This window comes from Balearica regulorum, chromosome 20 (genome assembly GCF_011004875.1).
Source record: "Balearica regulorum gibbericeps isolate bBalReg1 chromosome 20, bBalReg1.pri, whole genome shotgun sequence".
NCBI classification, from domain to species: domain Eukaryota; kingdom Metazoa; phylum Chordata; class Aves; order Gruiformes; family Gruidae; genus Balearica; species Balearica regulorum.
In genome coordinates, this window is record NC_046203.1 from 9,128,341 (window position 1) to 9,154,504 (window position 26,164).

At 52.3% G+C, this 26,164-nt stretch overlaps 1 protein-coding gene across 4 annotated transcripts in view; it reads left to right on the plus strand.

Annotated features, from left to right (window-relative positions):
- Positions 1 to 17,360, plus strand: part of ASTN2 (astrotactin 2) — a 357,282-nt gene extending 339,922 nt beyond the window's left edge. For all 4 annotated transcript variants that reach the window (XM_075772822.1, XM_075772823.1, XM_075772825.1 and 1 more), the window contains 3 exons: positions 8,055 to 8,155; positions 9,407 to 9,590; positions 16,880 to 17,360. In XM_075772822.1, coding sequence (XP_075628937.1) covers positions 8,055 to 8,155; positions 9,407 to 9,590; positions 16,880 to 17,117 — 523 coding nt within the window. In that variant the 3' untranslated portion in view covers positions 17,118 to 17,360. The remainder of the gene's footprint in view (positions 1 to 8,054; positions 8,156 to 9,406; positions 9,591 to 16,879) is intronic.
- The last annotated feature ends 8,804 nt before the right edge of the window (positions 17,361 to 26,164 follow it).

Sequence of the window (26,164 nt, forward strand, 5' to 3'; positions counted from 1 at the left end):
GATCCAGGCAGTGGCAAGAAATGGTCAGAATTTCTAATTAATTTCTTTCTTTCCCTTTCATCCTTTTCTTTGGATCTTGTTTGACAGGGATCTGAAACAAAAAGAGATTGATGGAGTCCTGTAAGGAGTGAGATCTCAGCACATCTGTATCGTAGCTTGGCTCAGGCGTGCGGCGTCTGCCGCGCGTGCAGAGGGGAGTCGAGGGGACCAGCGCTCACACCTTGCCTGCTGCAGGTTTTGGCTCCCCGTGGCCTCATAGCTCAGAGACAGGGGGCAAGCCCAGGAGACCTGGAGCAGCATGGTATGCTGACCCAGTGCCGTGCAGGGACAGCGGTCAGTGCCAAAGCCATGGAGCGGCATTGTCCCGTCCCTCAGTTCTTGAGCTGATCTGACTCTAGCTGAGCTACCTGGGGATCAGCCTTGCATGTAGACATGCTCAGCAGTCTCCTACAAGCCTCTCATCCCTCTTGTCATCTCTCCAGTGCCACCCAGCTTCCAGGGGACAGCAGCCACCACCTCAGACAAATCCGGGTGCCGAGTAAGAAGGCATCGGATACTGCTTTAGTCTGTGTGCCTCTTCTTGTGCAGGGGTGCATGGCAGCTGCGGGGTTTGTGGTACGTGCAGCGGGTGCTGCAGAACACCTGTACGAGCACAGTGTGGGATGCTGTGACACCAAGGCGGCACTGTCCCACACTGTAGTGCAGCAGCATGAAGTGGCACTGCCCTCCTCCTCCCTGGCAGCTCCCGTGAGAAATACCGCTCTCTCAAGTCAGTGGTTTTGAGCATGGACATGGCATCAGCTGCAGCTCAAGGTAACCTTGCAGTGCTCAGAGGGACCCATGGCTGTGCAAGCCTGTCCCCAGCCCCACAGCTGCTCCACCTGCCCTCACTGTCTCAGAAATCAGGTCTCCTCTGCCCTTTTCCAGAGCTCCCCTTGAACAAGCAGCCTCTCACTCTGCAGAGCAGCCTGTGCTCTTCCTCCTGCCGGGAGTATTTGATGGGCGCTGTTTTATACCCTTCCAGCAGGCATCAGACACCTGAGGCATGTTGTGGCAGGTACATTTACTTCCCTCCATCTGACAACTGCGGTCTGGTATTGTTGGGATGCATCTGTTGAAGGATAACGATTAGTCTCACAGCATTTCCTGTCCTGGAAAATAAAAAGTGTGAATTGTGAGAATGGTTTACTGACAGCCTCATGTATGCATGTAACTCGTTCGATACTCCGACATGGCACCAGCCTCACCACTGTTCCTCCATCACACTGATGGGGGCAAGGTCAGTTGTCACAGATGGTTAAAAGAAGCCCAGTTATAAAAGGTATTTTTCTTGGGTGGTAGGAGTGCGAGGAGAGCTTTCTAAAAGCTGGTTTTTTCAAGATGGCACTATCCACTGTTTCCTTATTGCAGTGTAGGCTCTGCGGAAAGGCAGAGCCAGGAACAATGGCAACGCAGAACAGAAGACATCGGTCCTTTTGCAAATGTGCAATATGTAAGCAGTAATTCATTCGCTGGGTGGTGGTAGCAGGTTGGTGCCACCTCCCTTGGTGCCTCTCCCCAGCACGCAGCAGGCACTGAGCTGCTCAGAAACTCCTTTTCCACGACAAGCTGCCCCTCTGCGTCGGCACAGCCCGAGGTCACAGGACAGCCCCTTGTCCCCAGCCCTGCCCCACATTCCTGCCAGGCTTCAGATGCCCTAACAGCAGCATCCGATTGCTGTAATATTTGTGACAGGGCCAGCCCTGGGGAAACAGCACGAGGACGTCCCCTGCCCTGTAAAGCCTAGCCCAAATCCCGAGCCTCCAGCAGGGCCCCTGGTAGGGATGCAGCGTGGTCAGCCCCGTGCCAGGGTACCAGCCCACCTCACTGTCTGGCACCATGGACGTGGGCACGGCGTGAGCAATCGCCCAACAAATAGACCAAGAAATCCTTTCCTTCCAAAACTCACTCCCTGCTCATTGTCTGCTTGGTATTTGCTGCAGAGACCGGGGTGGTGGGAGGGGTGTTCTCATTTACCTTTCTTAATTATTTCAAATCACAGAGTCGCCAATAAGCTAAGCTGCATTCCTGTGGCTTGTGTGGACGGGTTGCTTTTTATTTGATTTGATTTCTTTTTAAATTGTAATGGTTTCTGAATTGGGAATGCTTGCACTAAACCCCCCCTTTCCATGCTTGCCCAGACTGCTGCTGGCAGGCGAGCCCCACTCCTGCTCCATGGCCATCAATGGAAGCGGCTGGGAGGCTCAACAGGAGATGTACGAGCCCACGGTGGGGGGACGGGGTGGGCGGGTTCCCAGTGGCCCCGTGGACCACGCACACCCCATGGCACACAGCTGGGGGGTAAAACACCCACAGCTCTGCTCCACCCCACAGCACCCCTGGGCTCCCCCACCTTGCAAAAATAGTCTTCTACGGAAACCGTTTCTGTAAATTTATTGATGTTTTTAGCAGCCAGGAGATGCTGAGGTGAAGGTCTGTTGCTGCTCCCCAGGCTCATGCTCTGCTCTGAGTATCGGAATAAAGAAACACATGCACCTTCTCAGCCTCCCCGCCTCTGGGCTGCCTCCAGCGAGCCCCTCACCTTGGTGTCTGGGAGCTGAAGGTACTAAAAGAGTGGAAGAGGACAGCATTTGCTTGTGGGTCCGCTGAGCACAAGGGTGTGCACAGCGCTGGGTGTGAGGAGTGTGTTCACACCCGTGTGTGTTCGTGGCACTGTTCCTGGCTGCTCCGCTCTGCACGTGCCTGAGTCCAGGCGCAGCCCGAGCCTTGCTGGCGCCGGGTCCCTCGTGCCCAGTCCCCGTGTTGAGATCACCGGGGAGGGGGGAGGCAGGGATTGCCAAGAGCTGGTCCACTGAGGGCTTTTAAACAGAGGCCTCCGAATTGTTTTTCAGCTGGAACAGGAAGGGAGAAGGGCTGGCAAAGCAGGGGTGTGATCTGTGTGTGTCAGCACGCTGGACCAGCCTCAGTGGCGTGGTGCTGGTTGCGTGCGAGCCCAGAGACCCCGGGCTGTGCAAAAGGCACGTGTAAGCCATGGCCGACCAGAGGGGTGATGGCAGGACGTGCACATAACGCCGACGCGATGCGACCTCAGCCAGGGCAGGGTTCGTGTTTTCGTGTTTGGCATCATGGGTGGTGGCACCCAGGCTGCCAGGGGAGAGAGAATCCATCGCACCGTGTGTGTGTTACACTGGCCAGGTCTGCCCTGCGCCGAGCTTCTGGAGCCAGCAGCAAAACAGAGTCTCGTGGCCACAGGAGCGAGGCGCCAAGCCCAGGCTTATCAGCCAAGCTTAAGCCAAGCCCTACTGGCAAGAGCATCTTGTGGTTGCACCACTTCGGAAAGCGTGAGGCTGTATTTCTGCGTGATGCTGGACTCGGGAGCAGCGTCTCCACCCTGTCCTCCATTTACGTGGTGCAGAGGACTCCTTAGCACAGCCCAGGTTTGCCACACAGCCATTGCTTTTGGATGCAGCCAGCTACTCGTAGGCACCCGGTTACTTAGCGTGGGTGTTTGGCAGCTGCAGGAGTGCTTATTGGACTCCTTATCAGACCCTTCTCTCCGCAGCCCATTTGTGGTGCGGCATCTCATTGAGCAGCTGCACAAGCCCAAAGGCGTCAGGAAGAGCAGTGCACAAGGCAGAACAGAAATGCGTGTGGTATCTCTGTAGGATATAAAGAAATCAGCCACTGAGCTAAGGAAGGTCAGACGCAGAAGTCCTTATCTCCCTTCCCGCAAATAGGGATCATGAGTAAAGCACTCGAACATCACAGCCATCGTGAGAGGGAGTTAAAAAAACCATGAGCCTATGTTGTTGTCTGTCAAAAAATAACATGTTCTGGGGTTTTACTCTCCATCATACGGTTTCGTGCCTTTAGAATTTTGTATGTTGGGTTCTTTTTTTCTCTGCATTGAGAAAGGATAGAAACAGGTTTTTTTCTTTTTTTTTTTTTGAACACAATTGACAATCTTCCACAATCATTGGCTTCCAGGAACCAAAGCTTTAACACCCCCCTCCGCTTTCTCTTCCTCCCCCAAGAAGCATCTTGAGCCTAGTGATAAAATCCAGGTTTCGGCCAACGTTGGGTGGAGTATCTACAAGGAAGGTGTCGTTGACGTTTCATGAGGCCACGTGTTAATTGCTTTCTATCTCTCTCGAAAAGTTTCTTCAGGTCCCAATAGGTTCAAATTTAGTAGTAAACATTTAAGCGGCATTACTTTATAGGACTTCATATGCTGTGTTTTGCTGCAGAGGTGGCAGCATTTCCAGGCATGGCGGGGCTGATCTCTGCCAAGACCGTATGTGCTTCCAGTGATGAAATGCTCTTTGGAACCTCTTTGCTCCAAATATATCTTAGTATTTCTAGAAAAGCAAGTGTTCCTGTAGGATCTTACTGAAGGCACGGGTGAAAAAAAGGATCAGCTGTGAGACAGTAGCAGGTAGCCCTGAGCTCCTTTGGAAAGCACAGGGAGAACACGAGAGAACGTCGTGGGGAAGGGCTATTGCTAAACAAAACACCTCCAGGTTATGAAGGAGGCTCTGCCAGATCGTAGCTACCATATGGCATTCCAGGTTTGTCTGATGTGGTTTCATGCACTGAGTGTGGGTCTGGGACCTTTCTGTTTCTGGCTTTGACTTTACCCCAGAGATCCTCTGCCTTGGGCAAAACGCTCAGAACCACTCTTTGGCCTCTTTTTTTTGTTTGGTTTTTTTTGTTTTGTTCTACAAATAATCAAGGTTGGCATAATCAGGTGCAGCTCCATCATCATCGGTGGGGATGCTGCCTGGTTTAGTCCTTGGCCCAAAACACCGTATGTAGAAGTATGGCAGGAGGATCTCCACGTAGTGTTGCAGAGCTGGACTCCATCCCACCACGTGCTCTGCGTACCTCCCTCCATCATGTTGACTTCGGTTTTCCCCTTAATTGCCCTGCAGACGGCCCCATCCCTCCCGTGCAGTGGTGGTCCCTCTCCTCCCGCCCGCTGCCCTCTTCCTGCCCTGTCCCATCCCTGCCGGCGGCTCCTCACCTGCATCTGCCCGAGGCTTCTCTTAGATGCAGCAAGCAAGATCCGCCTGTTAATGCCGGGTTTACACTGAGCCACAGATCTTTGCGCTCTCTTCTCTTAATCGTCTGTTTTCGGGAGTAAAAGAAGAAAATAAAGCCCGGCACTCTCTGCAGTGCCGTTAACTGACCATGAAAGTGTTTTGCCGCAGAGAGGCTGGGTGGTCAAGTGGTTTGAGAACAAGGTTGGAAACCATCATCTCCCGAGTTTCCAAACTGTTCATGTCACTGAGCCTCTCCGGGGCACAGTGCTTCACCCCATATGTCTCTGTTTACCATCGATAAAACAGAGCTATTAATACTGCTATGCTTCAGGGTGATCTTTTGGACCATAATTAATGTTAAAACCTTCTGAGATCACTCGCTGGAAGGAGCTAGAGAGGTGCAGAGGGCTGCGTACTGCCGGAGCTGCCAGCTTCCACCAGAGCTGAATTTATTGGTGCTGATTCCAAAACATCTCATTCGGAGTGAATGGAAATGAGAAACTTTCCTCTAAGGTTCTCAAAAGAGGACTGGTTGCAGGTGAGGTAAGGCAATTATTTTTTTTTTTCTCAAAAAAGAATTTTTGACAAGATCAAAATCACTTTGATTCTCATGTTTTTCCATTTACATTTTGGGGTCTTTTTTTCTTGTATCATCTGAAAAAATGATGAAATGAAGGGCTTGTTTGTTGATATATATTTTTTAACCCAGGCCTGACCAGTAGAGATGCTCTTGCTCTTGGCAGCTGAGTGACTTTGTTTCTGTGTGTGCTGGGCAGAGGGGAAGAGTGCAGCCAAAGGGCTAACGCAGGTCTTCGACATCGCCCAAAGGGGTGGATGTGCTTCAACACCCTGCCAAGCAGAGATGCTTCCCTCTGACCGCACTGGCGATGGAATAGGTGACGTGAGCACTAATTGCCGAATATTACAATTGTGTTTTGATGAAAGTCTGCCATTTTTCAAGGAAAGTGCTCTGGCACAGATTGCCTCAGAGCTAATGGAGCCTTACTGACTGAGCCGCTGCGGGCAGAGCAGAGGTTACACATTAGCTGTGCTCGCCCATTAAAAAAAAAGAAAACACAACAGCACAGCCGCTGTGGCTAAGGAAGTGACCCCAGGATGGGGATGGAGATCAGCTCGCGGCAGTAACCTGCTTGTTAATCCCTCTTACTGCTTGTTGGGCTTATGCCGATGAGCAAGAAGAGCGTTGCCCGCTGCTGAGCACGGGGACAGGCTCAGGCCTGGGTTCTCTGCCCAGCTCTCCTGAGGCAGAGTTCCGTGTCCCACTGGGGCCGGGGTGCCCCCCCCCCAACAATCACTGTCCCTGTTGCTGTTGCTTTCTGGACCCAGAGAGAGGGGATCCATGCTGCCAAGCTGCACAGACACGTACCTCACCTGCTCACAGCAGGAGACTCCGTACTCACCTTGAAGCCCTCATCTGTGGAAGGGAGGAGGAGGGATGGTTGCACTCTGGGATGGGGTGTGAAGTCCTGAAGTTAGACTTGTGCCCTGAATTCGATATTACCCTATTGCTCTGTTGCTGTCCCTTAATTATAGCGGGAGAACAGCCTGTGTGTGGTACTTGTGAAGTTGCACAGTGCGGACGTCCTTCCTGAGATGCTCCCACTCTGAGCAACGTTCCTTGTAAATTAAGGAAAATGATGTCATGCCAAAGAATTAAATAGCATCTCCTTGGGTGAGCTCAGCGTGTGCGTCCCCTGCATGCCCCAGCTTTGTGAAAATGGGAGTTGTCCCTACACACAAGTGGATTCCTTGGCACTCTGCTGGCATCCTTTCAGCCAGTATTGTGAAGGAACTAATGCTAATTGCTCAGAGAGAGTATGTCCTGTGCTGGGAATTGCTACCGTGCAAATGTCAGCTCTTATCAGCCGCGTGTGGGGTGTGCAGGGCCGGCGGGGAGGAGAGAGGGGGGCTGGCGGTGCTCGTGTGTGGGGTGAGGAAAAAGGAGGCATTGCTTCTGTCCCCGTTAAGGATGCTAAGGAGTTAGGATGGTTCCTTAAGTAAACACACCTCAGGCTCTCAATCCCATTTAAGCTTCAGCTGCTTTTACGGTACTCTTTGCACTCACTTGCAAGAGCTGCTCGGTTTTACCTTAGGATAAGGAGCGGGGCTGTGTTATTTCTCAGGAGCTGGGTACCCCACCACCAGGCATCTCAGACCTCCGAGGGGTTCAAGCCAGTTCCTGCACTTTGTCAAAGCCAGCTCGAGTTTCCGTGCCTGGCTCGGGGCGAATAAATATGGACTGATGCCTTTTGAGAGAGTGGACGGAAGATTGTCGCCCCTGCTGCGAAGAAGCATTCTCATTTTGGAGCTTTGATATTCTGACCAGGACTCTGAGCTCAGCATCGCAGGACAGCCCATGCAGCCACAGCCTGTTTATTCAATGCTTCGTCCAGCACAAAAGCCATATTTTATTGTCAGATGCTCTCCATTAGCTTCAAGTGTGAAATTATCATTCCCACCCTTTTATCAACCCCACCCTGGTGAAGAAATGAGGGAGAAAACAACCTCAAGGGCCGTTCACAGGATGTGTACGAGCTGTCACTTGTCAGCACAGATTCTGCTTATGGCAGGAATTACTGCTCCTCTCTCAGGAGGGCCCGAGAGGACCCCGGCTTGCAAACACCACAGCGTTATACTGTTTGCATCGATGCCTGGCGAAGCAACCCCAGAGATGTTTGCGTGCTTTCGCAGTCAGGCGGCTGCAGGGTACAGCCCCGCAGGGATCCCAGGGACGGCGGAGGGAGGGGAAACGCAGCTCGGCGGGTGCTGTGTGGGGACGTGGTGGCCTGTCCCCCTGGCCCTGGCTCCTTTCCCTGGGTGATCTGGTCTAAGCCCGAGACTGTCTCACGTCTCCTTGAGATGCCAAAACTGACTGATAGGAGCCTGGACCACTCTTTTCCTTTCTTTTGTGAAGGCCGGTTCCCATAACAACCTGACGGTGTGGGACTGAGGGATAAAGACATTATTTTCCTTTTCCTTCCTGCCTTCCAGATTTACCCTCTATGCGGTGGATACACGAGGGAGACACTCAGAGCTGAGCACGGTCACCCTGAGGACCGCCTGCCCACTGGTAGATGACAGCAAGGCAGAAGGTCAGTGTTCACGCGCCTCGTTTTCCACAACAGAACACATTTCCTCCTGATTTTGCCTTTCCTGTATTCGTTGTACTCCTGCAAGCCCCTCCAGTCCCTCCTCTCCCAGCGTGAAGGCGCCTGTAAATTCACCCACGGGCACAGGGATGTTAATCTGGGGAGGGGTGGCAAATTGCAAGTGTCCAGTAGTGAAGTCCCCTTAGGTGGGCAGCTGGTGGCTCCCGTGGTCCTGTGCCACGCCAGCATCCAGCATCCTTCCCCACACACAGCCGTGGGAGCTGATAACGTGCGTTTGACACACATCCCCTGGAAAAAGGGCAATCTCTTCTTGCAGGAGCGAGAGATGCAGCCCTCGCCGCACCGGGGCAGTGAGCGGTGCGGGACGCTGTCAGCTCCGGTTGTTTAAAAGGATGCTGGTGGCAGCCGGTTCGGTTCTGAAACAGAAACGCCAATAAAAGCTGAACCAATTTTTCACATTTGCATTTTCCAGTTTTGATACCAATCCCATTTGTTCTCATGCCCAGAGTGCTTTGCTGCCTTTAAATTTAAAAAGATTCCTCTAAATGAAAGGCGGGTTACGTGTTTCTTTCTTGTTTGTTTTCTATTTTGAGTAGCACACCAAAGAATGTTTTCATTAATGCTTTGTTTCATGTTATTGCTAAGCATTCCCAGGGAAAATGAGCAAACGGGAGACTAAAAAAAAGGAAGGAAATGGGATTTTGTGCATTTTTCAATTCCAAAAAGAGATCCTTTTCTACAGCAGAGAGTGCACACTCTTCTTTAATACATCTAAGCCGCTCTAGTAGATACCCACAATGATGAGGTGCTGTATTTCTGCCTCAAGTGCCACGTCGTTACCAACAGTGTCATATTCCTCCAACCCTTCAGCATCATAGCTGTGCAATTGCTGTTGTTTTGGTGAGCGAGGGAAGAGCTTGCCAGCCCTACCTGGGAGGATAAGGCTGCGTCTGCCTGTGCTGGCAGCCCTCCGCTCCTGCTCCCGTTCCTCCATGGAGTATTGCTGGAGTCTTTGGGGCTGCCTCGCTCATGCGGGGCACTCGCTGCAGGATCAGCCTGAGGAATTGCTAAATGCTCCCCAGGTCACTAAACCCCACTGCAGGCAGCCCCGAGGGACTGGCAGCCATCCCAAGACGCCCGCCCGTCCTGCCAGCCCTGCCAAGGGCTTCGCTCCTCCTCCTGTGTTAGCATCTTCTGGCTGTTCCTTAATCCTGTCCCCCTGATCCTTTCCAGAGATAGCTGACAAAATCTACAACCTCTACAACGGCTACACCAGCGGGAAGGAGCAGCAGACGGCCTATAACACGCTGATGGAGGTCTCTGCTTCCATGCTTTTCCGAGTCCAGCACCACTACAACTCCCACTACGAGAAGTTTGGAGACTTCGTCTGGCGCAGTGAGGATGAGCTGGGGCCCAGGTACCTGTCCCTTCCCTGCATCCTCCTCCCCTGCCCTGCCTCCTGGAGCACCTCTCTGCTTGGCCACTGTGGAAGTGACCCTCATTGCCTTCTCCTCATAGCCAAGAGAAGTCCCTTTTGGTGTTCACCAAGCTCTTCTGCCATCTCCTAGGACCACCAGGTCCCATTTGGTCTTTGGATGAATGCTTGTGGGACATCTTGCAACCAGCCTGAACCAGGCGGGTGATACCGCAGATAAGGAGCTGAGTGTGTTGGCAAAGCTGAGGGGAAGAGGGAGCAAAGGGTGTAAATTAGACCTGGGACAGAGTGAATGGGCTGTGTGTAAACTGGGAGCAACTCAGATCCTCTTCAGTTGAAAAACCATGGTAGGTGAGACCATGGTTCCCCTAGGGTTCAAAGATGCCCTGATTAATCGCAGGGTGGATGGCTAGAAAGGGAGACTGAGGGAATAGAGCAAAAATGCAGCAGGTACATCAGTGTTGAGAATGATGTGCACAGCGACAAGCATTAGGTACCAAGAGTTGCAGTACAGCGGCAGCTGTGTACCTCAGAGGTGTTTGAGGAATACAGGGCGAGTCCATCCTATACTGTCGTATTTGTGCATGCCAAATAGCCAGGTAACGAGGAGCAGCAGAATTCCTCTTGGGCATTTTTTACTGGAGCCCATTGGTGTCATGGAACGTGGTGTGACCTCCAGGACTGTCCCCCCATGGTGGGATGGATTCTGCACCCGGGACAGATCTGTTCTGTCATCCTGCATTCAGACTAGTTCCCTCCACACCCAGCCAATATTCCCCATGGACAGTTGAGGAGAGGATCACTCATCCCAGATGTGGCTTTGGGCACCTGCTACCTGCTCATGTGGTTGGGGATGTAGGGGATTATTTGTATGTGCAAACAGTTTTGAGCCCATGGAAGGGAAGAGGTGCTGGCAAACAGATTTTACTTTCATCTGTAGATTTACTGTTTGATATCATCAGAGGGGTCAATGACTGAGCAATCTGTATGTGGTAAACATGGCTCTACTAAATAGTATGTTTCCTGGGCATTTCCTTCTATTTATTTCTCTATCTGACTGGACGTATCTTAATCCTCACAGTGGAATATGGTTGCCGTACAAACTGTAAATATTTCCAAGATTCCCCTTCCACCTTCCCTTTCTCCCAAAAGAATAATTCAGCTTGCTGATGTAGGCACTAGAAAGGTCCTCCTAAATTTTAGCCCTGTGGTGCCCCTGACACCATGCAAGGATGCCCCTGAGCTCACATCACCTCATCTGTTACTTATATACAGCTTTATGCTAGAAATATTTTCTCTTTACTATACATTTCATGCTCTGAGGAGGGCTGGGAGACTGCATCTGCAAATCCCTGGTGTTCAGTGAAAGGGGTGGTAAGACTCTAAGAGATCACAGCTCAGGAATAACAGGTCCGTGGACTCCACTGCATCCAGGGGGCTGGCAGTGTCCCAACAGTGTCCCAACAGTGTCCTGGCAAAGGCCAGGCTGCCACCCAGCCCTTGGGAAACACTCAGCAAAAAATGCACAGAGGTAGCCATATCTCTCTGGACATCTTGACATCTCTTAGAGGATTCAAATAGCCTTGACCTACTTTGAAGCTTTTAGACACACAGTTAATCCAGCGTCCTCATCTAACATGTTGTTCTCTGAGGAGCTGGAGTGGAGGGAGACAGAGGAATGGGGTCTTGCAGGAAATGAATAACTGGAAAAGATGTTCCTTCTCTCCCTTGGCTCCTATCTGCTTGTTGGACACAGCGGAGGACCTGTCCATAATACCAGGATGACAGCTCCTCACAACTTTTTACATCCCTCCTGGACATAAATCCAAGCTGGCCTGGGGCTTGCCCTCGTCTAGAGATGACCTTGGTCATAGTTCCTTTGGTAGTTCATTAGCCCCTGGCACAGAGCCATTCTCATCCTTCCCACTGCCTTCCTCCTTCTTTGATGACTCTGCAGGCTTGTTTGTCCTTTTCAATTGCTCCTCTATAAATTCCTGGGAACCATCAGCCTCTTCTTACACATCCTTATTTCCTCCGTTACTTGAGATCCAACACACTTGTTGAAGGATGCTATCTAACCTGATACCTGCATCAAGCCATGAGATTTGCAAGGTGACATTCAAATTGCTCGTATTGCCCAACTCTATACCAAGCTACTTCTGGAGACAGTGGTCAATTCGACTGCTGTCTGTCTTCCTCGCCGAGCCAGATGAGCTCCTAGCAGCACTCGTATGCCCCTGTTCTGTACTTGAGAATTGTGTGACTTGCAACCAAGAGGAAGCATCTATAAATGCCGTGGCAGCTCTTAGCAAGAGCCGTCCAGCCTTGTTTCTCAGGGAGCTTGGACAGAATTGGAGGCACTGACGTAGCACGAAGCGAGTGAGACTTTGCCAAGGGAGGCCATCTCGTAACATGATTTTAATTGACGGACTGTTCTCCTTCCCAGGGGAACATTCATTTTCATACCTTGAAATGTTTATCAAATGAGCCTCAGCTTCACAGTAAATGTTCACTCATAAAACTGAGCGACAAGAGGGAAGTTGATTGCCTCCATGTAATAAATACATCACACTGGAGTCCTCGTGAGCCCGGTTTCCATGAAAGCCACAGGTTACTGCAAACAGCTGCTTGCAAGAAGACACACTGACAGCCAGATGTCCCAACCAGACGGTTTACATTAAGGAGACATTAAAAACTTAGCTCATAGGTGGCCCTAAACCAGGACTTTCTGTGGTCAGCAGCATCTTGGCACCTGGCTTGCCTCATCCTGCGAGTCTCCTTTAGCAACAACAACCCCTTTCCTGCTCCCCCCATTCCTCTTACAGACACCAAGTGAATGTCACGGAGTTAATTTGTTCCAACAAAATAGAGGAATCTGTCTAAACCAGTGAAGGTTTAATGCTACTGTGCATTCAGACCTTTGGATCTGTGCAGCAAGAGTGCTTCCTGACACAGCAACAGGGAGATTTCTCTATTATTTTCTTGTACTGGATTTTCAGGACAATTCTTTTGACCACTGCAAACAGGGCCTGGCTTTTAGAAGGAGGCAGGACAAATAATTAAGTTAAAATCTTCCTTCCATGCCCATATTTGTGGCTACCAGCAACAACGGGATCAGGATGTGGCATCAGCCCGGGGCTCGCAGCCTCTCCTTTGCTCGAGCAAGTCGCCCAGGCAGGCAGCCGGGACAGCCGTGGGAGACGAAGTGCATCTCCAGAGCAGCTGCCTTCTGGTACCGAGGGGGAATGCAATGTACTGATGGGAAGCTGTGATAAGAGGCCATCGAGTCCCGGACTCATTGTCCTCTCAGACAAGGGTCTGACAGACCCAGGTCAGTTCTCAGTAGAGTGGAAAAATCTGAATTTATGACAAAATCACCCCATATGGGAACACAGCAGCCAGGCAGCCACCCTCTCCCCGCAGCAGTCCTGGGAAGCTCATCCTTCCCTCCAGCTCAGGTATCATTTCTTCTTTGCTTCTTCATGCTGGTTCGTTCTGCTTTAGCACCTTCCTCTACGTGAGACAGGGCAGTGTCTTGCTGGCTCTGGACGTGTTCTCGTCCCACACCAGCCATCAAGGTGAGTAACTGCTCTTGGGGAAAAAAGTCCCTGTGCGAGCATCCCTGGGGCTGGGCAGAGCAGGAGGTAACGTGTCTCCTGCTCTTGGACACATCCTTGCAGAGGTGTGGCTGGCAACCAGGGACCTCATGGCCCCGTCCCCTCTGCAATCACTGCACCGCACTCCGTCGCCATGGGGCTGCTGGTTCGTGCATGAGCCCTCGGAAAGTGCCCTTGCAGCAGACACCCATCCCCTCCCCTTTCCTCTCCCCCACCATGCCATGAGGTACTGCAGAGGGAAGCAGCCGTGTAGAGCCGTCACTATTTTTAAATCCCCCTCTTCATCATTTATGACTGCGGCTGTGACCTCCGAAATCCGTCACTTAAGTTAAGACCAGAATCAGTCCCTGGTTGGCGCCGACTTAAAACAACTGCCGCTGCGGCGGGACGTGGCAGGTGGGACGGCAGCGCTGGCTCACGCCAACGCGGAGGCACTCCCCGTCCGGGCTATGGGGTGAAGAGGAAGGGGGTTGCTTCATCCCTTTGGGGGCTGAGAGCTCGGGGTCTGGCCACAGGCAGCCATGAGAGTGACTTCCCCCTCGCTTGCTCCCCTGCCGTCCTCTCCCAATTACTGCCCTTTAATAAGGCAATAAATTAGCGTTTCTGGCAGGGATGAGGTTGGTCAGCATTTAGGAAGATTTCATTTCCAGTATTTGAAAAGGTGGTCGTTCTGACCCAACAGCCCTCCGCAGGGAGCACTTGGGTAATACCCAGGGCTTGATTTATGGTGTTAAATTGGCAGCCCAAGAACTGCTCCTGTAATTTATTACCCAGCCTTCACCAGAAAGCCTCTCTCTCTTTCTCAGCCCTCCCCTCGCCTGCTCTGTCTCTCTTTCTCCTTATTTTTTTTAAGAGGGAACAGCTGACAGCCGAAAGCTAAATCTAGCATTTACACATGACTTCATTACCCCACAAAAATAAATGACTCAAAGCGGTGAAACCCATCAAAACTGGGGCTTTGGCACTGAACACCAAAAGCAAGGGGCCTGATTCCCTCCCCATCACCCTGTCTCCTCCTTGACCATAGTGCAGTGTGTTTTCAACATCCTCCTAGGGCCAACCCATCGTGTGCTGCATCCCACCCTTAAACATCGGTACTTTCCTGGGGCCGACTGCATCAAGGACAACTGCAGATGTGCAGCTCCACGAGGAGCACAGCACATAAGCCAACAGCAGGTCTGGATGGGTTGACTCCTGGACTTCTTACCACCTCGAGCTGCTCCTCACACATAGGAATGTTTGCTTGAATAAGAGACCTGGGTATGTGTCAGAAAGCAAGGACAACGTGGTGATTTTTTAGCAAAATCCAGAAGATCATGGAAGTATGATGGAGCAAGTAATGAACATGGGAAGGTGGAGAAGGCGAGTGGAAATGGAGGCAAAAGAATGAACAGGTTGTGGAGGGGAGAATGAAAGGTGGGTGAAGAAAGCTATGGAGGGGAGGAGACAGGTGAAGTGGTGAGAAGGGAGGAGAGGAAGAGAAGAGCTTGGCCAGCAGGCATGTGTAGGTGCGTGCTGGGGAGTCCACCCCTTGTTTAGGTCAGGGCCAAGTCGTGGTTACACACCACTGGGATTTGCCTTGAGGGCTGGTCATGGCCACTCATTGTCACTCCCCTCTTGCTATTGCTGGGAAAGGCCTTGTGCCGAGCTGGAGTGGGAATCAACCTGAGGGAAACTCCATGGGTTGCTTGGTTGGCCTTTGGATGGACAACTTCCCCATGTTGGCCCCATGGACACCTGCACAAGGAAATGGGCAGGGACAAGCTGGAGAAGGGGCAATAACCCCTTTTGTGAGTAGAGATGATTTATGATAAATAGGGGTGACCATGGAGCTATGGCCTTAGGGAGATGATAGTTTTCCTTTTTGAGGAGGAAGGTATTCTGGCCAAATGCTCTCCTCCCAAGCACTGTCAGCTCACATAAAAGTCTGTCCTATGAGCCCTGCGCTTGCTCAGCCTTCCCTGAAAAATAATGGAGAGTCAGCGCACATGTTAAGAAACACTTGCTCAGCATTAGGATGGGTGAGCACTGGAAGGGTTGCCAACTCTCGGCTCTAAGAACAGGTTAGGCTGATCATCAGCGCTGGTTGATCCCAGCAAGGAAATGGCACAGATGATGCCTGCTGGTCCCTTCCAGCACCAGTGACTGTAATTTGCTGAAGTTTGTTGACTGTATTGACAGTTACTACAGACTTTGATTTGCTGCTGAGCTTAGCTTTAATCAATTGGTCTTTACTGAAAGCACCTAATGCCATCGTAGAAGTTCATAACTTCTTCACGGCAGGCGTCCAGCGGTGAAGGACCTGTTCTTGGCAGTGTGTCAGGTCTCGATGTGCAGTGGGAGCACCAGATGCTGTAGAAGGTCAGGTGGCTGCTATGGAGAGCAGCACGAGTAGAGGTATTCTGTCATAGCTGGGCACAGCTCAGCCTATGACATCATTATTTTATATGCGTGTGTGTAATTAACGAGGCTCAAATTGCCTAGTCAGGCTTGCCTTTATAGATTAAATCGATACGTGGAGACCATGTAGAGTTGTCCAAGAAGGGCCAACTCCCTTTGCTCTTCCCTTGCCCTGCAAAGCCGACCCTGAGCCCGTCACCCCCAGGGAGGAGCGGGGAAGTTTTCCACGTGCGGGCCTGGGGAGCAGAGGTCTCCTACAGCCTTTCTTCCAGCCTTCACGCTCCGGAGGGAGAGGTCCGTAGCCAGCTGGGGATGCCGGGATGCCCTCTTGCCTCCTGCCACCGTCTCTGCCCTCCTGGCTCCGGGGTGACTCTGGCCAGCCCTTCCCGGCGTCCCGTCCCCGGGTGCCTGCAGGTGTGCGGCCGCTTCGGGGTCCCAGCACCGCCCCCCCCCCCTTCCCGGCTGGGAGCTCACAGCCCAGGCTGCAACACCACTCAGCTTTCATAATCAAATAATCCCCATGTTTAGGCCTCGCTGACTGACAGCGCTGCCCCTGACATATCATTATCGGGAATTTACATTCCTCCAGGAACTGCAAAATCCCCTAGCCCCGAATCCAGAGCTTTCCTGCGGCACCAGAGGGAGAGGAAATAATCTGTGATCTTGAGACTTTCAGACCACTGAAGTAAACCCTCTTCCCCTCCCTTTGTTTGATTTAGCACTTTGCAGACTCCCACGAGGGGATTCTTGGTTTCTTACGGGTTTATTTTGTTTTGTCTTAATGTGTTGTGCTTTTATTCCTCACTCTTCTAATGTCAGTCCTTTTGGGCCATTTGCCTCCTGGAGACTTGGGAAAACAGGAAAGGGAGGGCTGGGCTCATCAGTCGGGAGCAGTAAGGTGCTGGGCGTCTCACCAGGGTCCAAGGGGGACATCACATGGGCTTGGAGCCCGCCAGGAGCACACGGTGGTGGTGTTGGTGGTGACCGTCTAGCCAGGGGCAGACAGTGTCAGACAGAGCTGCTCTGGTGGGTCAGACCTGAGGTCCCTCCAGCCCCATTGACCTGGTGCTGTGAAATAGTGGATAACACCCAGAAGGTTTTTTTGCTCTCCACCTGAAATAGGAAAGATAATGTCTTAGGCGATGGGTCTCATCCATTCTTGTTGCCGGTGGTGGAACCCAGGGGTGCTGGCTGCTGGTCTCCTCTTCGCATCGCCTGCCCTGCTCTGTCTCTATCTCTGCTTGTCCCCTCCAGGAAGGCACACCTGATCCTGAGGAGGCTGGAGAAGGTCAGCAGTCACTGCTCGACCCTGCTGCGCAGTGCCTACATCCAGAGCCGCACCGAGACCATGCCCTACTTGTTCTGCCGCAGCGAAGAAGTCCGGCCTCCCGGCATGGTCTGGTACAGCATCCTAAAGGACACCAAAGTAACGTGCGAGGAGAAGATGGTCTCCATGCTGCGCAACACGTACGGGGAGTCCAAGGGGCGGTGAGGGAAGGTGCGGGCCTGGAGCTGTGGGAGGCAAAGGGACTCCGAGGAGTCAAGGACTCGTGATATGCTGAGTGGCTGGTGGGGTTCGGGGTCGGGTGGTGTTCGGAGGGGTGGAAGGGGACAGCAAGGCCAAGCAGGACTTTCTCATGCAGATGGCAGAGAAACAAGAAATCAGCAAGTTGGACTTTAATTTCTTTTCCTTTTTTTTTTTTAATTTTTCAAGAGAAAGAAAAAAAAAAAGAAATTACCTAATTTGACTCAGCATAAAAGCCTCTCCTTTTTAATCTTTTCTTACTGAATTTCCTGGACTACACGCTCCAAAACCCCGGGAGGAGGAGGAGGTACCCGCTCGAGGCCAGGCCAGGCGGGGTGACAGCCCGCAGAGGGGAGCTGCTGGGCACAGGGTGACCCCCTCCCTGCCTGCCCTGCCTGCCCTGCCTGCCCTGCCGCCGGGCAGGAGCTGTGTGGCAAGGGGCCCCAGTGCCGTGGCGGCCGAGGACGCCAGGAAGAGGTGGCACGGGCGGCTGGCAACACCGCGCTGCCCGCCAAGGTCCCGGAGGGGGATGCCAGGCGGGTGCTGGGACGCTGCCGGCAAGGTGGGCTTTTGTACCACTCTGAGTCGACGGACCGGCTCTGTGCGCAGCCTTCGTTCGCAAGGCTCCCGGCAGCTTGTTCTGTGCATTAAAGATTCATATTAAGTCCATCTTCGCTGCCTCCTTGGTGTTTCTTCCCGACACTTGTCTCACCGCCGCTTGGGCGTTTGTAGGGTTTCACCAGCAGAGACGGCGTCACCCACAGCTGTCCCCATGCCGGGACGCGGCTGCGGCGAGGGGCTGTATCTGGAAACCAGTGCTGACCCCGAGAGCTGGACACATGGGGAGGAGGGGAAAGTGCCGGCTCTTTGCATAGGGTCCTCTCCCCCCCTAACACCCAGCTCGGCCACCAGCTGGGTGTGAGCCGGAGGCGTGTGGGAAAACCCAAGAAGGAAGCCAGGGGATAAAAAGACATGGGGAATCTGGTTTCTTTTACTGTCAGATGTGGGTTAGGCTGGCCCAGGATCCCTGTGGGTAATGGATTCCTCAGCCTGGTAGCCAAACCAAAAAGTGCGGGAGGGTGAGAGGAGAAAAAAAAAAAAAAAAAAACCCAACCAAAAATCAGATCAGCCCAAAACTATTGCTTTTTCTTTTTTAAAGCAAAACAACAAACCTGGAGGGGGAAAAGGGAACAGTGTGGGTTGAATGAATCAGTTTAGTCAGCCCAAAGCAAATAGCTTTGTTTAGTTTTTCAGGTTATTTAACCCTTTAATGTAAAAACAAACAAGCAGGAGGTGAGTTTCAAAATGAAAATGTTTTGAAACTAAACAAAGGTGCAGGATTTCATGTGGAGAAAGTTCAGCAAAAGACTTTTTCTTCTTGAGCTGAACCTATTTCCCTGATTTGCACCCACTCAAATAGTTCTGATCATTTCTCCCAAACTGCTCTTCCCCCCCACACCCCCTTTGGTTATGTGTCTTCATTTCTCTTGAGCCACGTTGATGCTGCACGTTGGGAAGACCTCCAGTACCTGCTCGAAGTCCCACTGGAGGTCACAGAAAACTTTTTGCCTTTTCATAGCAGCCTGCGGAGCAAGCGCCAAAGCATTGCAGGTCACCCGAGGTCTTAGTTTTTAAGCTACATCCCTTGTTCCGATGGAGAGGGAGAAGACAGTGACACTAAGGGAGCTGCGCTATGGCCGCGGTGTCACTGAGGCTTGCACAGCACCGAGCGCGAGGGCCACGGAGGGACCACGGTGCCACGTGTGTTAAAACCTCTCTCAGCCCCCAGCACTGCTGCTGCCCTTCGGAGGTGGCTGGTGGCCACGGAGTTTGGTTGTGGGGATGAAGGAGATGGCTGTGACTTGCAGACGAACGTAGACTTTGCATTTGTTTGGCCAGAGCTGCCGAGCCCTGGCGCGGCTCAGCACCCGTCCAGCACCCCGTGCAGCAGCCAGGCCTGAGCAGGTCCGTGAGCTCACAGATCCTGCACCTCCCGGAATGGGCGACGCTGGCATGGGCGGAGGTGAGGCAGTATTTGTTCAGCTTTGCTATTGTGTAAAACGAAACACAGCAAAACCCTTGAAGTGCAAATGTGCAGGCGTCCCGGCTGGTGCCCGGAGCGGTGTCTCTGGCACCGCGTGGTTTTACACCCAGCCGCTCGCTTCATGTGCTGCCACAACACACTATATGCACAGCTGGGGGTGGGACGGGACACCCCAAACCTCTCCAGAGCCACTGGTGCGGACTGACCGGGACCGATCCTGCCCTTCTGGCAGCTGCAGAGTGTGGTGCTCCATCCCCTCATGGGACGCGGCACGCACCGCGACTGCCACGGGCAGCAGCAACCGCACGAGCCCGGCTGGTCCCGGTCCGATGGCGTGTTGCTGCTCGCGCTGGGTGCACCTCCAGGTGCTTTGAAGCCGTCTTGTTTTCTCAAGGCTCTGGCCCGCAGCCGTGCCTTTCCCTGTGTTTTTCGAACATGGTGTTTTATTTTGTTTTTGTTTGGTTTTGCTCGGAGATGATTCATTTCTCTTGAAAGCCCCGTGCAGTGTGTGCTGCGATGGGGAGCAGCTCTGTGGTTTCACTGAAGGTGAAAGCCAACGTTGATCGACCTGACGGACAAATTGCCTGTGTTTTCTGCGCCGCCGCTGACGGGGCTGGAGGCAGTCGTAGGTGTGACGGGGCTAATGCCACTTGTGGGATTGCTGACCATCGTGATTGTGGTGCTAGGCGTTAGGAATAGGAGACGCCAGCCAAAATATGGGGCGGCTGGCTGGATGCCCTTCAGGAGGTTTTTCTCCACTCTGGTACAGTTAGCTCCCCCACAGCAGGTTTTTTTTTTTGTGCCTGGGATACCCATCCCAGCAGCATCCCTCGGCAGAGCTCAGGGGAAAGAGCAAAATCCACAGCACGGGGCCCTTTCGCTGCAGATGGTGACGGAAAGGAGACCTTCAGCTCCGGTAGCCCTCACTTCTGCTGGGAGCAAAGCAGGAGCAGCACAAGGACAGGCTGGCTGTCCCGCCGGCTCCGCGTGGCAGCTGCGTCTGCTGCAGGGACCAGGGGCTTAACGTGGTGCTTACCTTGGGAGGCTGCTGAAGAGCTTCGCTTCGCATCCGTGGTGAGGCTGGCTGTTGTGTAGTGTACAGAGCGAGTTGTGTGTACGCCTGTGTTAATATGTACACAGCAGGTGGAAGAGTCTAGACTCCCGGGCGGGAAGGCTGTGGAGTTTGACAGCTATTAACCTGTCGAGAAGCGCACCTAGCTCCCAGATCAAAGCCAGCCCAATGCAGCAGAAGAGCCTCTGGCCAGTGATGCTACCCGGCGCGGCGTACCCAAGCCAAACAAAACCGAGGAATTCATCGAGGTTACACATCCTCTGGCGCACAGCTGAAAGGAAGGGTCTGTCTTTTCTCCCTGGAAACTTTGGAGAATGTAACCCTCCAGCTTTCAAGATAAACAGTTGCAGTCACAGCCTAGCAACGCTGGCAGATGGACCCGTGCCCCGTAGTGTGTGCACACGCGCGCGCGCACACGCACACACACTCTGCCATTCCTCTGGCTCCCTTAGGGAAAAGGAATCCTTGCTGCAAAGCAAGTTGCTGCTGCCCCAGGAGCCCCTGGTTCCTCTTGCCAACCCACACCCCCACTTTGCTCTACCACCGGCTGGGCTGTGGCAGACCAGGGGCCGATGCAGTCCTGGGTGGGGACAGCACCGAGGGGTGCATGAAACATGAAAAGTGAGGGGGAAAGGGGCAAAAAGATGCCATCATCCAGGTTTAATAGATAAACTACCCAAATCCCTTTGCAAATCTGAAATTATTTGCCTGATGGCATGAAGCAGAGCAAGGGTAACCTGGCATCAATGGCTCCTGGACAGAGTCACCAGCTTTAGGATGAGCTCAGGTCAACAGGAGTCACTTCCTCTGTGTGTCTTTGCATGTGCAAGTAATAGCATCCCGTTCAGTGGTTATGGGTGCGTGCAGAGCGTTCACTGCTCCCTGCACAGCCTGGCCCTACCCCACCATTCATGCACAACCCCCCCAGCACCCCATAAACTCCAGCTCAGCACCAGGAGGTGGTTTCTCTGCCAAGGCTGCTCACTCACTCTTCACCACATGTGTGTTCACACTCTTCCTTTTAACAAATCTATTCGCTGCCCCTTTCAGCATCCCTTGAACATCCCAGCGGGCACACACCCTTCTTAAGGGCACCCCTAAATCTGCCACTTGTTTGGCAGCTCAGAGCTGGTGACAGCCACGGGTCCCCTCCCAGGGCTGCGTGGGGCTGCCCCCTCCCGAGGAGCAGAGCTGCCCTGAACAATCCCCATTGTCCCCACGGCCATTGTTCCCCACCGCCCTCATCCCAGCCCGGCTGCAGCTGGCACGGTGCACAGAGGGGCTGATTGTCTGGCTTGCTGTGCCGCTGATGACACACCACTTTGGGACAGCTTCTTCCCACGGCAAAGGCCTCTGGAGTCAAGTGCTGCGTTTGCTCCTTTATTTATTTGGTTTGTTTCTGCTTTTCCTCTTTATTTTTTTTTTACCCCCCCATTTTTCCTTGGTTGGATGAGGCAGGCTCTGCTGAGGCTGGGGAAGACGCCAAGGAGCGCCCGAGGCTGTGCAGCACGGGCAGCCCAGGTCCTCGCCATCATGGGGGGGCGCGGGGGTGTCTGGGATGGACGAGCCTTGCAGTAACACTGCCACTTAGCCACGACGGTGTCCTGCGATGTGACGGATGCCTCAGTGACCTGTGAGCTCACGTCTTGTTGTGCTGGGAGGATGTAAGCTGTGCTCTGTACCTGCTGGGCCAGAGGCAGGATTAGCTCTCCAGAAGCTGAGCATCACCTACGTGGATCAATTTGTGCATTGCAAGACACAAAGGAAAAGGTTTATGTTTTCTTTTCTAAGCACACTTGGCCTGTCTGCCTCGCCCAAGTGTTGGTGACCGTGACATTAAGCCAGGAGGGACGATGGCTCATAGTCCCACCATGGTGGAGGGACATGCCCTAGGCAGCAGGGCTGGGCTGGGGCTGGGACAGGCGAGGCTGAGCCCAAAGAGCTCTTGGCACCTCCCAGGAGCTGCAAAGGCTTTGAGGAACAGTTTGAGTCAGTCCGGTGTGCTTCAGCTTTGGCATGTCATATGGTGCTGCAGGGGGGTGGGGGTGGGGGGGTCAGGAGGCTTTAAATGTTTGGGTGGAAAGTTTGCGCATTGGAGTATTAATAAAGTGTAATAAAAAGGATTCCTTTTCCCTTCCCTGCTCCTGCCCACCCTCCCGGCTCTCCAAGCCCATTTAGCCACCGCTGTGGCGCGGAGCTTCACGCCTTAGGGGAAACACAGCAGTGTCAGGGCTTGGGGAAGACCATGTCACTCGGGTGACATTTTTGAAACCAACCCGCTTATTTTGAGCACGTCTGTGCTACAAGGTGAGTGCCCAAAGGCAGAGCTGGGCTTTGAGGTTCAGCCAGAACTGTCCCCGTGTTTCAACTCTTTCATCACAAATGCCGATGAACCTGAAGCGTGAGTCGGTTCGTCCCTGTGGGCTGGATGATGATAAAGGGCAGCAGCAGCGAGCTCAGAGACGGGGCTCTAATGCGTCTTTAAAAAACTGGATGCATGGAGGAGTGGTTTACGTACAGGTAAGGCAGGTCATGTCTTAAGAGCAGGGCAGGGGTGGCTAGAAGTGACGGTGTTTGGACTAGCTCTTCATTCATCATAACTAAAGCAATTAAAGTTGTGAGTAACTTTGTATCTAGCTGCAAAAAAAAAAAATATTCTTTTTGTGAAAGCCGTTTGTAACCACTAATGGTCCTCCCCCAGGCCGGCGAGAAGTCAGCCAAAAGATTCTCAAGACCTTTAAAACTATTTTGACACAGTATTGCCTCACTTGTACTTAAAAAAAAAATAAATTTAAGACCCTGGCCCTTTGACTGCATTTTATCAGAGAACTTAGGCCAGTTGTTGACTTGAATGATGTAGGCAGCGGTTATTCCAATTCAGGGCAGAGGGAAAGTTCGGGGCCATCGTGGTGTTGTGGCAGTTAATGAGCAGCAAAAAGGACAGTTCTGGCCTGGGAACTGCTCACATTTCTTCACCTCCCAGGTTTGTGCTTTGGAAAGTAAAAAAGTGAGGAAGTGGGATAAAAAAGCCCAGGGAAAGAGAGTGCTGGACCAGAAAGTGTTTGCTGGGTTTGTGTGTGATGGTCGGGGGGGGGGGGTGGGGTGGGGGGGTGGGTGTGTATGTGCATGCACGTGTGTGTGTGGGTGTGTGTGTAAAAGCAAGCGAGCACATGGCACACATCTGCCAGCGTACACATCTGAACCTTCATTTGCTCTTCAGATGCCCTTGCTTACATGGAAAGAAGTTTTCTTTTATACTTGTGAGCAACTTCTTTTATATTCCACTCTTTCTACAGAGGCGCTTTTTTTTAAGCCTCTGTGTCTTTTTGTCCAAATTGTTCAAAGTTGCTAACAACAGCTTCATTTTCCCATTACCACAATTACCAATGCCATACTTGTTTGAGAAGCTGTGGCTTTCAGCTGGGGAAAGACTTTGCCATATGAATTCAGAGCAATTTCCCCAGCTTTCATATATAATTAATGCAGTCAGCTCCTTTTGATTTAACGCAGCCAACAGGAACCGCATCTGAAGTCACAAGTGCCTCGCAGTCGCATCAGCACATGGGCCAGTCTGGGCGACTTTGAGTGTGTCATGAGGCTCCCCGGGCTGGTCACCGCACAGCAAGGGGTTCGGCATTACTGCTAAGGGGCTGAGATGTTACAGCTTGCTAGGTCTCAGCCAGATTGAACATTTGCTGGTGGCCACGAGCCCTGTTGCCATCTCGCAGGACAGTGGCTTCAGACTTTGCTCAATGCATATATAGTGATTTATTTTTTTCCTCTCCCTCTCCTTAGTGATTGATTTCCAAACAGACACGTAAACCGAACATAAAAACTGTTGTTTTGACTGTGCATTTCAATTGATCGTGCTTGGGTGGTTGTGCACGTGCGAGCGCACCAGAGCTGAACGTCTCGCTGCAAACACAGCCCAGCCCCGCAGGAGCGAGCTGCCTGCTCTTTGCTGGCTCCATGGGCTGCTCCCACCTTACGGTCCTTATTAATGCTTAATAGGTACTTCAATTGATTTGTATATTGCTATAGACACAAACCATTTAATACATTGTTTATGGGCATTTTATCTACAGTCTGTTCTATTGATAGGGCTGTCTGTGATGTGCCTATACCCTATTAATGATACATTGACCATAGACAAGGATGGTATAGAAAGCATGATGCGCTCTCACTCATGCTCTTTCTTTCTCTCTCTCTCTCTCTCTCTCTCTCTCTGCTCAATATATTGCGGTGGATTTTGACAGTTAAAATGAAAAACATTTTTTTTTTTACTGACTCGCTTATGCCAGTGTGAAAAAAGAAATTAATTTATTCTCCTCCTTCAGTCTATTGCCCCCAAAGGTCCCATGGATTGTGTGGTTGGTGATAGTTATTTGTAAATCCACAGGCTGTTTATGCACTCTAGTATTGCTGCCACACTTTTAAAGGGGGCCAAGGCGGTACCAGCCGGTACCGGAACTACGTCAGGATGGCAAACGGAGCTGGCTGGCGTCACAGCCCAGTGCCGACTGAAGCAGATGCAAAGAGGAAAGTACAACAGGGGAAGCATAGCCGGTATCTAACACTCCTGCCCCCGTGCACCCCCTCCTCGTCTTCTGCCCGTGCTCCCAGCCTCTGTGTCTTATCGGGGCTTTCCTGGGGAGTTAAATCATTAATAAGTTGGGGAGTTAACTGGGTTAAAACTGACTCTCTTTAGGATCAGGGGTCAATAACTGTCAGGGCTAAATGGCACCTATCCCAACTGCATGTGCATCCTCAGCAGTTGGAGATGTCGATGCTGAATCAATGCACGTTTGGAAGCTGAATCAATAGAGATGTCTCAGTACAACAGCATAAAGCCCCTTTCCCTGTCCGCCACGGCAGGGTCTGAGCGGGCGGCGGGCTGGGTCCTGCGCCACAGCCCCAGCCCCGCGGGGGGGGTCCCACCGGAGCTGCAACAGTGTGGGGGTAGCATCAGCAAAGCGGGGCAGTGAGGTAGGACCAGCACGGCTGTGACCAAGGGGAGGCAAAGCCTCAGCGGGAGGGTGCATGGAATCTGCAAGGTTGGTGGGCGAGAACGGGGCCAAAGGACTTTGCCATCAATGACCTTCAACTTGATTGGCCAGGGAAGCTGGTGGGGGCTGCTCCAGCCTACCTCCCTGTCCACAAACACCTGCCCTGGCAACAAAAAGCCACACTTCTGCTAATGAAGGACCAAAAGTTTCTTAATCCCATTCAGCTCATCTCACACATTAGCAAGAACCAACAGCCCTGTGGTTTGAGTCCACCCCTTTCCTTTTGGACCTGTGCACGCCTGTGGGCGTGCAACTGCGACGTGTCCATCATGGTGACGACCAAAACAATGTTGAAGGGTTGCAGATCCTCATTCTCCAGGAGGAGAAAGACAGACATGCATCTTCAGTGCAGGTGACCCAGCTCTGAGCAGGGGTCTGGACCAGGACAGGCTGTAACACTGCACGCGTGTGTGTGTGCGCGTGCGTGTACACGGCAAATGGGGCTTTATCATCACCAGATGTGCATGAGCCCACTGTGCATACCTTCCAGGGCCTTGGTCTGGCTTGAGGGGACTGCAAGCCCAGCTATCTCTTGACCACTGGAGACTGCCTTATCTCTAACCGTATGTTTTCTTGCGTATCCAAAGGCTTCTTGTCATCGGCACGTTCAGCTCCGTGGCTGCACGGAGCTTTCAGCCTTCCTTCCCACTTAGGTAATACGCGAGTTAAAGGAAATTCCCGTTGGGACTTTCTGGATGACCATGTTCTGCATCTGATGGAGAGGGTAAGCAGAGACCATGGATAACTTTAAAAAAAAAAAAAAAAAAGATCTTTTTCAAATTAGAAGCATCCAACCCGCACATTTTCAAGCATCTCTCACACCAAAAGCTAC